At 52.6% G+C, this 14919-nt stretch overlaps 1 protein-coding gene across 2 annotated transcripts; it reads right to left on the bottom strand.

Annotated features, from left to right (window-relative positions):
* Positions 1–1263: 1263 nt before the first annotated feature.
* FLOT2 (flotillin 2) lies at positions 1264–12408 on the bottom strand. 2 transcript variants are annotated; one of them, XM_010011784.1, is made up of 10 exons: positions 12324–12408; positions 10024–10114; positions 4052–4175; positions 3537–3655; positions 2975–3088; positions 2772–2891; positions 2149–2363; positions 1874–2057; positions 1582–1731; positions 1264–1415 (listed from the first exon to the last, which is right to left on the bottom strand). In XM_010011784.1, exons 2-10 carry the CDS (start codon positions 10096–10098, stop codon positions 1377–1379), a joined length of 1140 nt encoding a protein of 379 aa, XP_010010086.1. In that variant the 5' UTR covers positions 10099–10114; positions 12324–12408; the 3' UTR covers positions 1264–1376. The 2 variants fall into 2 exon arrangements, with proteins under 2 accessions (XP_010010086.1, XP_010010085.1); XM_010011783.1 differs by lacking the exon at positions 10024–10114 and adding an exon at positions 8102–8192 and having other exon boundaries at positions 12324–12403.
* Positions 12409–14919: the final 2511 nt, after the last annotated feature.

Raw genomic sequence — 14919 nt, 5'->3', positions numbered from 1 at the left:
GCCATGGTGCGAGGGGAGATGGGTGCGGGAGGCACAAGACAGAGCCAAGGGACACGGTGACAAGGCTTTATTATCGTCCGGCAGGGAGGGTGGCAGGGACACAGCCATGCACAGCGCAGGCAGATAGGGCACAACGCCCGGCACACCCGCCGGCACCACCACACGCCAGGGGCTGATAACACCATCCCTCCCACCCCGACGGCAGGGAAGGGGACAGGGTGCCACCGGCCCCACAGCACCCATCTGTGACCATGAGTCACTCCTGGCAAAGAGAATGGCCAGAAAGGGGCAATGACAGGAGGTGGAGGGGACCAGAATCCCTGCGCCTGCCCTATGGCAATGTGAGGGACCCAGCACCCCATAGTTGGCTTCACACACGGGTTTGGTAACAGCCACACTGAGCACAGGCATGGAAGGGGCACGGGCCAGCACAGGGCCCTGTATGGGACACACACAGGGGACAACCTCTTTCACATTGTCACTCAGGGCAGCAAAGCCACTGGCCATAAGAGGCAAGGGGACAGAGCGAGGTAGGGGCTTCTGCACTGCCTGCACTGAGAGCCACAGCACCAGCCCTGGGTGCTGGTCCCTGTCCCCACCGCAGCGCCTGCCTGGTCCCCAACCTCTCTCTGACCCATGGAACCAGGAGCTGAGGGGGTCAAGACGTGGGGCACTCGGGCACAGCCACCACAGTTGTTTGACCTCCCTCTCGAAGGATGCGGTGTCAGGTGCTCCCTTTGGGCTTTCCTGGGTGCAGGACCTTGCCAAGCCTGGCTCAGACCAGGGCTGAGTGGGGCTCTTCCCCCTCCAGATCCCGGGAGGAAACGTCCCTGAGGGAAGGCAGCATGGGAGTGGGTACCATGACCATTGACACCTCTGGGAAGCTAAGCCTGGGCAGGACTGCAGAGATCCCGAGACACTCCAAGTGGGAAAGCCACAGGAACAGGCTATGGGCAGAGGCAGATATTGGGCAGTGCCCAGGAGGAGGACAGACAGCCAAGAGGAGATGGGTCCTGGCTGTTCTCTTCCTCCAGCTCCACGTCCCACAGAGCCTCTGCTCCAAGGACAGAGAACAGCAAGGCACTGGGATTGCAACACCAGACAAGCTGCCAGTCGTAGCTGGGGGTTGGATCCAAACCCCAGCCTGGGACAATCCAGTTAATAACAAAATAAATTCCCCCTCCCTCCCTCCCTTTGTAATAAAAAGAGCAGCTGATCGGACATGCAACCTTCTGGCCCTACAAAATAAGGCACCAGAGCTTCAAAATGAAACTCTGATTGTCTTTGATATAAAAGGAATTCCCACGTGTTGAAGGCAGTTGATGTCTGAGTGCATTAACAGGGAGTGATCTTCACTAGCTTTGGCTTGGCCAGCCTCATGCCTGGGCTCCGGTGGCTTTCTGGATCAGGGGAATCTGCAGGAGGGGAAAAGAAGCGGTTAGGGCTGGAGAAGGGAGAGGCAGGGAGCTGCCTGCACCCTGTGGTTGGGCAAGGAAAGGCTCCCTGTGAGTCTGGAAGCTTTCAGGCAATTCCCTATGCCCTAAGAGCTGCAGGAATTGCAGGTGCTGGTGCATGGCTCACCTTGGTGAGATCCACACCGGTGATGGCACGCACGGAGGCAGGGATCTCAGCCAGCAGACGGTTCACCTCCGACATCGTGGTGGTGTTCTCTCCGCTGAGGATAACGATTTCATCCACTTTGGAGAGGGGAGCAGCCACTTTGGCAGCGATCTGGGGAAGCAGGGAAGGAGGGTGGGATAAGCACAGTGAAGGAGCTGCTCACCAGCCTGCTGGGTAAGGTCCCTACACACCACAGGAGACCTGGCCCGGCCTGGGACCTGCCCGGAGCAAGGGAATGCTGCTCCCTCCTCACCTCAGGCAGCGCATCCAGCACTAGAGCCAGCTGGGCAGCTTCTCCATACTGCTGGAGCGCTTCGGCTTTCAGCTTCATCCGCTCAGCCTCCGCCATCCCGATGGCCTCGATCACAAAGGCCTCCGCTTCCCCGATCCTGCGGATCTTCTCCGCTTCCGCCTGAGCGAGGAGGACTTGCTTCACCCTGGAAAGGGAAACGCAGCCCTCCAGCAGCCCAGTTCCCTGCGCTGCTTCCCTCCATCCCTCCTGCAGCCACGTGCTCAGGGCCCACTCACTTCTCGCCCTCGGCGATCTGCTGGATGCGGTAGGCTTCGGCCTCGGCCGGCTGCTTCACGGTGGCCATCAGCTCCTTCTCCATGCGGATAATCTCCTTCTCTTCCACCTCAATCTGCTTCTTGCGCTGCACCACCTCGATTTCAATTTCTTCCTGGCGGATCTTCTGCTGCTCCCGGGCGCTCTGGAGCTCGTAGGCCAGCTGGGCCTCCGCAGTCTGCACACAGGAGACATGAGAAGAAGGGTCTTGGCCATTGTCTCCTGTGCGCAGACATAAGGGCTCCTGGCAGGCAGTGAAAGCAGATATGGCTCCTTCTCCTAAGCCTCAAGTCGGAGGTGAGATCCCGATCCTCAGAGCTGCACTTGCTGTCCTTCCCTGTGTGCTCTTCCCATAGCATTTGAGCCCCACCAGCTCCAGGTTCAGCTTGGATGACCCTCCCCATCGTTTCCTCTCCTCCTAGTCCCACCTAACTGTTGCAAACAGAAGCCAGGTTTCCGTGTTTCTGTGTTCTCCACCTCCAGCTCTCCTAACACATGCAGGAGGAGGAAGCTGACAAGTCCCAGAGCTACCAATACCATCAGGAACCAGGCAGGGAACAACAGTGTGCTGTCAGACACCTCTCACCTTAATGTTGACCTCCTCACTGAAGGCAGCTTTCTGCAATTCAAAAGCCCGTCTGGACTCTGCTATTTTGGTATCTGCCATGAACTTGACATCCAGCATTTCCTTCTTGCACTGTGCCTCCTACAGAGAGAAAACAGAAAGCAGAGCTGCAGCTGGAACAAAAGAGGCTGCTCTGGGAAAGCCCAGCACGGCTCTGCACTCACCCGAATGCCAGCATCTCGCTCAGCTTCTGCCACCCCGATGTCTGCATCCCTCCGGACAGCCGCAGTCTGAGTCTTCCCCAGGGAGCTCAGGTAATCCACTTTATCATAGACATCCTGGAGAGAGGGAGACAAGCCACAACCACTTCAAACGAGTGATTCCATCTTGCTCCCTTCCCGTTGAAGCTCAGAGCAACCACTTGTGTGGTTAGGCCAGGGTCAGAATGAGCCATGTCAGGCTGCTGCCAAATCAAACAGGGGTGACAGGGGGAGCTGGGCTCTCCTGACATCTTCCCTCTGTCTCCCTGGCAGCTCGGTTATCAGTGAGCTCTCTCCTCAAGCTGTGTTTACAGAGGCAGCTAATTTAACTGGGTGCTCTTTGCCATCTGCCTGGATACAGGACGTGCAGCAGCGGCTGTCATGGAAACACCCGGAGGGCTGAAGCAGGCTGCGAGCTGGAGTCTGTCACCTCATTGCAGCAGAGGAGCCAGGGCCAGGCTCTGCTGTGCTGCTCCTACAGCTCTGCTGGGTGCCCCACAGCACAGCACCCTCCTTCTGAGCATACCTTGATGGTGAAGCTCAGGATCTCGATCCCCATGCGACCCACGTCGGGAGCTGCCACCTCCCGCACCAGCTTGGCAAACTGATCCCTGTCCTGGTAGATCTGCTCCACTGTCAGGGTACCTGCAGAGGGGAGGAAGGTGAAGTGCTTTATGTGGAACAGGTAACACACAATGGTACAGGTCTGAGCTCAGCAAGACCCTTGTTGTCCCTAATCTCCTCAGGTCTGGGCACAAGGGCGTGCACCAACATCTCAGTGTCACACCACAACTACCACACACATGTGCCACCTGTAACCCATGGGGACTCGGACATCTCCGAGTGCAGGCACTGAAAACTCATTTATCACAACACCCAGGAGCTGCTGGAGGGGTGGAACCACCTAAGATGTCACCTCTGCAGTCAGCAGAGGAGGCACCCGTTGTGGGTGCTGTGGTGGCAGCAACACTGCTGGGACCAGCCAGCAGAGAAGGGAGAAAGCTACTCAAGATGCCTTCATCAGCATGAGCCCCCTCACACCTAGGATGGAGCGCAAGTGTCCCTCCAGCGTCTGAAGGACCACGTTCTTCACATCCTGCACGTTCTTCCCCAAGAACTGCTCGCAGGCCACAGCCAGGAGCTCCTTCTCCGTCATGATCTTCACCTAGAGACAGGAGACAAAACCAAAGGGACTGAAGGCTCCTATCCAAAGAGGGACAGGCACCCAACAGCAGCAGCAGCAGCAGAAGCAGCAGTACCACCACCAGGCTGCCCCCATGCTACTGATGTTCCAAGGGACCATGCTGAGCTGTCACCACACTCAGCCAGGCCACCAGACCAGCCACTGCTGCTGGGGACAGCCCTGCTGCAGGCACATGCATGGGGCAGACACCTCTGCAAACCCCACTGCAGCTCAGTGTGGAGAGGTGCTCCCTGCAGCCCATCTGCCCCACAGCAGCCATGGGGTGATGTGGGGGCAGGTCCCACCTGATGAAAACCCTACCAAAGAGCCCTGAACTACTGCACCAATACCAGACCTAGAAGGAGAGGGCTTTCTAGTACTACCCCTGACCAAAAGCCATTCTGTTACCTTTCTCTTCCTCCTCCTTCACTAGAATTAACTTTTCTGACACAGGAAAACCAGGGAACAAGGAAGAATCTGACATGCCCAAGGAGCAGCTTGGGAACAGGGGCTCCATTCGGTGTTCCCTGTAAGGAGAGATGAGATGAGATGGCCGTAGTGCACTGCTTTCACCTCCCACAGTCAAAGCCAGACATAAAAGCATCCCCAAGTCCAGGGTCTCAAGATGGTCCTGCTGGTCATGGGGCTGCTTTGGAAAGGCAAAGTGGGTTAAAAATGAGGTGTGTGCTCATGGAGCTCTACAGGACCCAGCTACGAGGAGATACAATCCATCCAGTGGCAGCTCCTGGTGACCAGGTCCAGTATGGACACAAGGACGTCTCTGTGTCTGGCAGCACCATACCAGCCACGCAGCTCTGCTGGGACCTCTGGGTGCTGAGCAGGTCCCACAGCACCCTCTGATGGAGACGTCTGGGCTAGGCAGGGCCTCCTGTCCCATGAGGTGCTGGTGGCACTCTGTGTCCTGCCCCAGGGGTCCTGGCTCAGAGACCTCCAAAGCTTCAGGCGCTGCCCTCTGAGGGTCCCAATGCACGCTCCTGATGGGTCCACAGCCTATAGACCTCATCCTGATGCCTGTGAGACAGCTTTTCTGGGTCAAACTACTGGCAGAAGCAACAGAAAGCCTGATCTGTTAGCTTTTGAGTCCAAAATGATCCCCAGCCTAACCTCTGGAGCCAAACAGCAGCACTGCCAGAGAACAGGATAGCTGAGACCAGCCACCACCTTCTGAGGGGACTGGAGGTGGACTGTGTTAGACATGTCAAGCTGACCAAGATGCAGATGACCCTGGGCTGAGCCTCCTTCCTGCCTTTGCTTCCTAGGCTGGGTCTCCCAGTCAAATGCCAAGCTGAATCTTAGGCAAGCACGGCAATCCTCTTCTGCTTTGTCCCCAAGAGCTCTGGGGAGAACCACAGGGCCAGGCCATGGTGGTTTCTTGTCCCTGCACCCCAGGGCCAGCAGCGTGCACTTCTCACACAAGGGGGAGTTGGGAGAGCTGCTCATGGAGCTGCACCCACAGTGTGGGCCCTGCACAAGGCTCATCTTGCAGCAAACAGGAGGTTTTTGCAATACCAAACCCAATTAGACTCAGCAGTAAGGTTTATAGTGTGCATCTGCCAGCAATTCCACCACTCTGAACAATCCCCATCCTTTGGGAGCTACGGAGAGGACAGAGCATGGAGCAGAGTGTTGGTTTAAGGGAGTCCCTGTGGTACTTAATGGGAGCACGAACGATTCAGGCTCTGAATAAAGCCTGCACCAGTAAACCCTGGGCAGCCTGAAGGAGCTGGGCTGAAGATGGATGTCAACCTACAAAGCCAAAGGTTGCACAAAACAAGCTGGAGTTGAGCAATTTGTGCTCAGCTTGTTGCCTGTTTCAGACAGGGCACTGCAACACTCGGGGCTGCTTCAAATGTCAGTCATATCAGAGAGAGAGTGGAGATGGCAGGAAATCAAAGAGCTTCCATAAAGCAATCCCATGTGGATCAATACCGCTGCACCCCCAGCGAGGGCTGAGCAGGGACAATCCAATTGGTTTGAGGCTCAAGAACGGGATGGAGGGATATGAAGCCCAACGTGGCTTTAAGGCAGCAGCACCCCAAGCACTGAACACCAACAGCCAACACAGGAAGGAAGCTACTGGCGTGTCCCATTACACCAAGACAAGGACATCATCCTTACGCACATGAAGCCCTTTATTAACACAGCAACCATTTTAAAAGGTGTTAAAGGTCTCTAGGAATCATTTGTTGGCTTTTTTCCTTCCTTGCACCAGTCATTAAAAGAAAAAGGTTTGCTTCAAAAGTAGTTCTGCAGAATCAAGGTAACCTCTGCCACGCACACCCCCAACTGCCTCAGACCTGCTTTCTGCAGGGCAAATCCTTGCAGCTCACAAGCCTAAACCTTTAAAAATAATTGAGAGTGAAAGAAATGAACAGTGAGAAGAGAGAATAACATCAATGAGATGGATTGGGAGCCACAGTTTTAAATCAAGGCACCCGGTGAGGCAGCCTTCTGCTGCTATGCACCAGCCTAGACCATTCTGGAGGCAATGGAAGGATGTCCCAAAACTGGGTCAAAAAGAGATGTTGGCTTCACAGAAATACCTTTTCCAAATAGAGAAGGAAAAGCCTACACGTTTGTGAAATGCGTGTGAGGGGGGACATGGGTGCAGGCATTTTGCCAACCATGCAAAGGCTGCTGTGGTTATGTGATATAAATATGGATATGGGATAGATATAAGGATTTAAGAACTGAAAACAAGGATGCTGGTTCACACCATTGGAGCCAGGATGAGGCCAAGATGCTGGCTCCTGTGCACATAGCTCTGCTCCCCAGCAGCAGCAGGGTGATGGGTAATCCACTGTTGAGTCAAGGCCATGCTGTGTGTGAGAATCCTCCCTACACAGACACAGCCCCTCTGCAACGTCAGGTCAGAGCAAACCAATGAACCTGGGCTGGAATCCGCTGCTCTGGAAAGCACTGGGTGGAATTTGTCAAGTGCTTGGTCTTAAAAAGGCTGCAGCAGCCACAGTGCTCTTCCTTGGGGGGGTTTTAGATGCACGTGGGACTTTGGTCACATCACTGCATCACTCAGCAGCTCCGCTGCTCTCCTCAGGGTATGTGGACGGCACCTCTTGTGCGACAACAGACCTGGACATGCCTCGGACACATGGTTACCACAGCCTTGTGTGCACTGAGAACCACTCTCTTGGGTTTCTATACCAGAATGGGCTGTCAGGAGCAATTCTCAACCCATGCATTCAGCTGCCTAACTGGGGAGTCAGGTTCTGTCAAAAGCTAACAACATTTTCCTGCCAGCATCCTCCCCAAGGCAGGACCTGGTCACAAGGACAGACCCTGTATCAGGACAGCAGAGCTCAGAGTCTAAGAAACTCAGGTGTTTGTGTGCTATCACAAGCAAGAGCTGGTTTTCACATAGGAAGAATGCTTAAAAGAATCAAAATTCAACTCAAGCCATAAATTTTACACACAAATTTTAGTGCCTGGAGGGATTAAGCTTATTTTTAAGCTTTAACTCACCGTGAAGAATTACAAGGTCCACATCTAATAATAATAATCTAAAGCAACATAATGCTCAATACCATCTCAGGAGCGAGTGGCTCAGTCCTGCAGGGTCACACACAGCTCCATGGGCACCACAGAACATCAGCATTTCACACACAGGTCAAGTCACCCACAAACAGCTCATTTGCCAAGTGGACAAATGAGACATGAGAAAAAGAGGAACGATTTTGGGGAGAGGAGGAGAGATCACAGCCTCCTTCACAACATGGGACATGTTTCAACCAACAAGGACAATGTGGGTTTATACAAGAATCTCAGAGCAGTTGGCTTCTGTTCCTGGCCAACAGTCACCTCTTAAGGGGGAAAACGAGATGTAAGTTAGAGACATGCATTCCTGAAATGATGTTTTGGAGTTACTGTACCTGTGCCACACCTGTGACAGTTAAAGCTACCCCCTCCGCCGTCTCTACGTCCTCACACCTGGGCTGTAACGTCATTATCTCTAGGGAAATCCTGCCAAAAAACGTAAGATATTTGCACGTTTCCAGGTTACACACACTCAGCTCTTCCCTTTGCACCTCCTGCCCCGGGCAACCTGCTGCACTCATCACAGGTAATGTAAGACAGGCCCAGAATGCAGCCGAAAGGCTCCATCTGTGACTGGAGACAGACACTTTGGCCAAGAAATAGATTTGCAGATAAGGCTTAAAGGCAATTTATCAGCAGAGGAAGGCTGGGAGCCAGGCTGGAAATGATACCGTGACCCTTTCTCTTCTGCTGGGCTAGAAGCTGGCAGCTCTGGGACCACAAAGGGCCCTCCACCAGAGGCGCGCTGTGCCACGCTGCCCCAGTGCTTTTGCTGGCTGGTGTCACTGGTTTAAAAGCACAGCAAGGACCTGGGGTGCTCCTGCCCACCCCATAGAGCCCAGGGGCTTGGCAAAACCTGGTGCTGATGCTGCAAGAAGCAGCCCTGCCTTTGCCCTCGCTGAGTTAGCATTAACACAGACCTGACCCGGTTCACCGCTCCTGATACTTTTCCTGTGTCCTGTGACTCAAAGGTAGATAGAAGTGAGTCTCCAGCTCTTTAGGGCCATGCCCGTGTAGTATCAGGCATCCAGGAACAGATCAATCATGGAATGGTTTGGGTTGGAAGGGGCTTTAAAGTTCATCTAGTTCCAATTTCCCTGCCATGGGCAGGGACACCTTCCCTAGACCAGGTTGCAGATCCTGCAGCTCCAGAGCTTTCTCAGTCACCCAAGGTGATCTTGGCCAGACCTGGCAGTCTGCAGGTCACGATTTGGTAAAGCAAGAGGTATGTTTGGCTATGGCAGGTTCTGCTTCAGGAAGCAAAGCCTGGCTCTTATCAACCCTAACAACCTGGAAAGGGATTGGGAGTCAGGACAGGCAGAAAGCTTGCGTCAGGGAACATTAGGTCAAACATCTGAACCACGAAGGGGCTGCACTGGGCTGCTGTGTGCACACTGAGTCGCTGCAGGATTGGCTGCAAGTGCTGAAATGTATCTCTGCAAGTTCATGCCTGCCTTGGCCACTGTCCTAATGAAACTGGCACACAAGCTGGGAGCTGATAAAGCAGATCCCACTGTCCAGGATGCACAAAGGCATTTTCTGCATTCACGGCTTTAATCAGCTAGTGCAGGATTTTAACCTTCTGAAGACTTTTAATTTAATTTACTGTGCTGCTTCTTAGCTGGCAAGTCACAGGGATGCTTGGTAATTACTGTTCCTAACTGCTCCCAGTGCAAATGCCAGTCCTTTGTGTTGCAACTCATCCAAGGTCTTTACGCTGTACTTCCAAACATGACAACATCCAAAACAGGCACTGTCTCCATGCAGAGGGAGAAGGGCTGAGTGGAAACCCATATCCGAAAGTACAGCTGCCATTCTCCCACACATGTACAGGTTTCCTTTTGAAACGGCACAAAACCTGCCCCAAATTCTGTACAGAACCCAATCTGGCCTGCCTGTGGCTCCACACAAAAGCAGTGACCTTCTGCTCTCCACCAAGCACACAGTGGAAACAGTGCTGTCAAGTAAAGGGTTACAGCTTAGGCGAAGGTCTGCAGCATTATCAGAAGGAGCCAGTACAGTAATGCTGGATTTGGGATTTGCCAAGTGTGCATCTGTCTACATTACCTATAAACTGCGGAGTGCACCCCAGGGCAAGTGCCAGAGGAGGGGAAGGAGAGGAGGGTATTGAGATTTCAACTGTCCCGTTAGAAAACCATTAGTTTCTATGTTATCCTGCTGCTGCTGCTGCTGTTGCTGCTGCTCAGAACAGAGGGATAGAGTCAGACACAGTGTTAGGAAGCTGGTGGATTATTACCTGTGCAACCCCTGTTACGTACAGTGGGACCCCCTCCGACGTCTCAATATTCTCACAGCGACAGAGGATGGTCATAACCTCCAAAGACAGTCTGAGCAGCGAGGAATAAGGGTAGGACAGCAAATATATAAAGCAGTTATCAGAGAAGTAAGACACTCATTGCAAAGGACAAGACGAGACTTTTAGGTTTCAGCTTGTCCCTGGTCAGTTTGCCTTTCTCCCACCTACTGCTCCCAGGGCTCCACAATGCTGGGCCAGACCAGCTCCTCTCATCACAGCTTCTTTTGATGAGGATGAACACGCTCATCTCAACCCTGTGTGCCACAAGGCACTGAGGATGAAACTGAACCATGTATCCCACCTGGAACGACATCCTGGAGTCAGTCTTTGTTGGAGCAATCTTCACACAGAAAATTCCTTTCTGTAATGATTCAGATGCTTCTATACCAACATTTAAGAGGGGACAGAAAAATTTTAAATGCCAGGGACCTGGCTCCCCACCCCTGGTTCAGGCACTGAAGAGAGAAGGTGCTTCCAAGCGCTGTCCTGAGAAGCTGAATAACACCACTTGGCTCCCCCAGAGGCATGCAAGACCACGCTGCCTCTCTCTCTGCTTTTGTTTCTGACCCCTAAACAAGGACAGGACTTTTCCTTTCCTTTTTTTCCCCAGTCCTCAAGGCTGCAGCAGGATAAGAGCCCAGCACCCTGCCAGCTCTAACTGTTCCTTTTGTTCCCAGGTTAGTGCTACCTGGCAGGATGCCGCTGACAGGAACACAATTGCTGCTGCCTCTCTTGCTTTCAGCACTGGCAGCCCCAGAAAAGATGTCCTAATTTCAGGGGAGGAAATCTGCCTCACTCTTCATGTTAATGCAGCAGGCTCCATCTGTGGCACGGCTCATTTGGGAAAGGTTCCATTTTCCAAAGGAGAATTAAGCCCCATATCCCAAAGTGTGAATGAGAGGTATAGATTTTAAAGTCAAAGATTTGTTTGGATGCTGGAATTGCTGCCAAGAGCCCCGTTTGCTAAATAACGCACAGACCTCTATCATATGACAGCTCACTCCTGGCAAGCAGCTCTTGGCCCTGCACTGAGCCTTTGCTTAACTTAATAAGTCAGCCTCCTGAATACATCTGTTATCTCCTGCACACGGCAGGTCAAGGTCCCTCACTGTCCTCTGGGCTTCTCACACAAGAGGAGGAGCTGGAATCAGTTGTTTAAATCAATGGTTCTCCCATGAGATACCTCATAAAAGTTTGGAAATGAAGCTTGCCTGGATCAAATGGAGTTCTTAAGGATTGAGCCCACAGGCTGGGCCTTTCCTTCCCCTTCTGCCTCATATGAGCATCACTGGAGAGCCCAGGCTAAAGCCATTGATGTTAGCTGAGACCTCTTCATGCTCTCATAGTACTCCTGAGTACCAGCAATCTAGGAGAGGACCTGGGAGCTGTCACCAGTCATTGCCAGCAGCAGCCAGGATCCCTCTGCACAAGGCAAAGCTGCCTGCCCCCAGGTGAAGAGCAGCTAGAGCAGTGTATCATCCACAGAGCGAGGGCAGAACATGCTCACTTAGTCTGCTGGTGGCAACACGTGAACAGGGAGAAGAGGTGGCAAGATCAGGCAGTAGGGGTTAACCCCAACCTCTGGCCATCACTCAGTGCAAAACCCAGAAGTCCCGTCATTATCCTTTTCCCTGTTAATTTTTTTTACACAGATGGAGCAAACCTGCACCAGTGAGCACAGGGGAGGTGTTGAGAGCAACATTCCCACAGATCCTAAAGACAAAGAGCTGTATTAGCAGGACAGCAGCACTATCACGTGTTAGTTCAGAGACCAGTGCAGGAAGAAGCAGCAAGCAAAATCCACCACTGAGGAAAGGCAGAGAAAGAAAATGCCATGATTTTAAATAGGAACACGCTCTGCTCCCAAGGTGAGCAGTCAGCACATCGTCAGGAACAGAGACTGGAGGAGCAGGAGGGGGCACTGGCCACTGCATGGCACACACGTGTTTGTTACTCCTCTGGTGAGCTCAGGGATGAGCCAGCCCAGTGCCTTGCGGCCCAGCACCTCTGTGAGCTGTGGAGCACAGCAGAGGAGAGCAGAGCTCCTGCCTTCCTCAGCACCAGCACAGGGTGGAACACTCCAGCCAGGCTGCAGCCCTCTTTGCTTGGTAGGGTTTATGTAAATAAACAACTGGGTTTGAGGAGAGGTCCCATGCTCCTCAAAACACTGCTGACTGCCCCACTGGGATGGCTTTGCCTAATTCCTACTCCAAACCCACAAAGAACGAGGGGCTCCTTACCTTTGGGTGTCAGTAATGCACCACCAAGCCCAGGCCCAGCCTCCATACACGTACTGCTTGACATCAGAGCCACAACAGCCACCTGCAGCACAGCAGAGATGTAGGGATTACACACACAAACCTGAGTCAAGAGTACAACAACTTCAGAACAAGCCTGCACATCCTAGGGGTGCTGAGGAAAGGGCATCCCAAGGCGGGGGTCATTGATTCCTCCAGCCCCTCGGAGCATGGGAAGCACCAGTGCTACCAAGCCAGACAAATCCAAGCATGCCTGCAGGGTCTGATGAATAATGGACACGGAAAACTCTTTCCAACACCCACAGCAGCCCTGCAACACCCTTTGGTCAGCCATAATGCAGCTGGCTTCCAGGAACACACCACTCTTCCTCACCCCCATGGGCCTCACACAGCAATTTTCCAAAGGCAACCTTTGTTTTCTTGGAGTTGTCTTATAGAAGTGGGAAATAGTATTTGTGATAATTCAGTGTGAAGAACAGCAACACGCAGAAAGTGACTGGATTTCAAACCAGGATTTTATTTAAGTTTTGTTTAGCTGTTTAAGCACTTTTAGCAAAGACAGTTCATGCTTCAGTGTTTTTAACCGTGATGCACCAGCTCTGCTATGGAAAGCCATGTAGGAAATCCATCTCCTTTCCCTCACCCCACACTGGAAACCAGCCTTAAACACACCAGAAAGCTAGCAGTGTTGGAGGATGGAAGAACCTTGCAGCTCCCCAAAAACATCTATTTCAGGCTCATGCAGTACTACAGTGCCTGAAGCTGTGATGGTCCATCACAGAGCTGCCTGTGCCCAGATCTAGGGCAGCCTCCAGAACTCCTCTGATGCATTTAAGATTTGACCCCAAGAAGACTTTCATATCTTTGATTGAAGGAATGAGACCCTTGCTTCCTTTCAAGGGAGAACCCTGCCATGACCAGCCCTAAGTTTTACACTTGGCAAGAGAAGAGCTCTGCAGCTCCCTGGCTTGGACAGGGCTGTAAGCTGCCATCTCCCAGGCAGATGAACCCAGGAGTCCCTCCCTCGTCTGTCATCCATAATCGCACTTATTACAGCAGCGCCCCAGGGCCTCAGCAAGGCAATGCTGCACCAACAGAGCAACAGCTTCAGCCCTGAGGGAATGTATCTATGCAGGCAAGACAGAGCCAGAGCCAGCACACAGGGAAAACAGCGGGGCTGGAACGCTGTGGGAAGGGAAAGGGAGAACTACGAGACCAGCAGACAGCTCTTTCAAGAGAGATGTCACACTAAGTTTGCTGCAATAGGTCAAAATGAAGAAGCAAAGGCAGCACACATCCAGGCCAGCGTGCTGGTAGGGCTCTCTGGACCACAGGAGGGGCCTTCTGTCCTCCCCATCCTCAAGTGTTTTGTCATCTTCTGCTATCAGCTAAAGGTACCACCTGCTTCACTGGCTTCCATGCAGTGGTTGATAAACCATAAGCAACAGCCCCATCTACAATTCTTCACTCTCCAATATCAGTAGGAAGTAAACACAAATGGGAGATGGGTTTACACACTTTTCAGGTCTCCTGTGCTCCACAGCCCCCAGGAACATTCTCCTGCCACGTCTGAGACAGCCTCTGGATAGTTTCTTCAGCCTCTGGATAGCTTCTTCCTGTAGCTGGAAGGCGACTTCAGCCAGGCAAGGAGTTACAGAAGCTGATGATACAATATCCTGAAGCACTTTAACCACAACGCCTCTTAACTTTTCCTGGAGGACGTCAGCCGGGTTAGCTCAGCCTTTTAGCCAGGCCCTTGTTTTCCAAGAACAGGAAGGGAGGTGTTCCTGGCAGCTGGGAAAAGCAGCTCCACATGGAAAGGTATTTTATTTCAGAGGGTCTGTGTGGCCTGTACCAAACCTCTGGTAATTGCTTCATAGTAATGTTCTGAGAAAACTCTGCACCCTCAACCCACTGCTGTCACAAGAACGTTCCTCTCCACACAGATGTTCCTTTTCTTCCACAGGAAATACCTTCTTTAGCATCACACCCAAAGCAAGCCCCATGTTTGCTTCCCAACACTGCTACACTACTAAGCTAAATTATATGTCAGAAAGTGTTCAAAGCATAAGCAAAAGAGGGAAAACCGAGACACTGAACAGGAGCAGGATGCCAGCTGGTTGCTTTCACGCAGGCTGGACGTCTGAGCGCAGCAGAGCTCTGTCCTGGTAACACAAGTCAGATGAGCTGAACGCTCATTTTCCATTGCAGTCCCGCAGTCTCTTTCCCAAGTCTCAGAAAGAAAGTGAAAAAAGAACCAACAAAGCGAAATCTTTGCAAGGCTAAAGAATAACCCCTCTTGCACAATGAGATTTGGCAGAGAAATTGCCTTTTCCAGCTATAATACACCCACTGTTCCAGCAGCCTGGGTCTCACAGTCGCTTGGCCATCGCTTCCACAAACATCCACTGCCTCTTCCGGGGCAGTGTGAAGCAGCCAGGCACACTACAAACACAGGATTCATCACCAGGAAGCTGCCATCCCGCCTGGCCTCTTCCCAAATGAAGGGGTCCCATGTTCAAGCAAGAATTCCCAGAGGCAGGAGAAAGCACGTCATCTGTTTGGGTTTGGTGGGGTT

Source organism: Nestor notabilis, unplaced genomic scaffold (genome assembly GCF_000696875.1).
Source record: "Nestor notabilis isolate BGI_N333 unplaced genomic scaffold, ASM69687v1 scaffold25443, whole genome shotgun sequence".
In the NCBI taxonomy this organism is placed as follows: domain Eukaryota; kingdom Metazoa; phylum Chordata; class Aves; order Psittaciformes; family Psittacidae; genus Nestor; species Nestor notabilis.
Note: the sequence above shows the minus strand (reverse complement) of the source record. Positions and strands in the feature narration are given on the sequence as shown.

What these genes read in the sequence shown, in the direction of transcription:
- FLOT2 (XM_010011784.1), bottom strand. Translation starts at nt 10,098, where the DNA reads ATGACCATCCTCTGTCGCTGTGAGAATATTGAGACGTCGGAGGGGGTC. An exon ending in TGCTGGATGCGCTGCCTGAG is followed by an intron (nt 1,732 to 1,873) that starts GTGAGGAGGGAG and finishes CTGCTTCCCCAG; the next exon opens with ATCGCTGCCAAAGTGGCTGC. An exon ending in CCGGTGTGGATCTCACCAAG is followed by an intron (nt 1,416 to 1,581) that starts GTGAGCCATGCA and finishes CCCCTCCTGCAG; the next exon opens with ATTCCCCTGATCCAGAAAGC.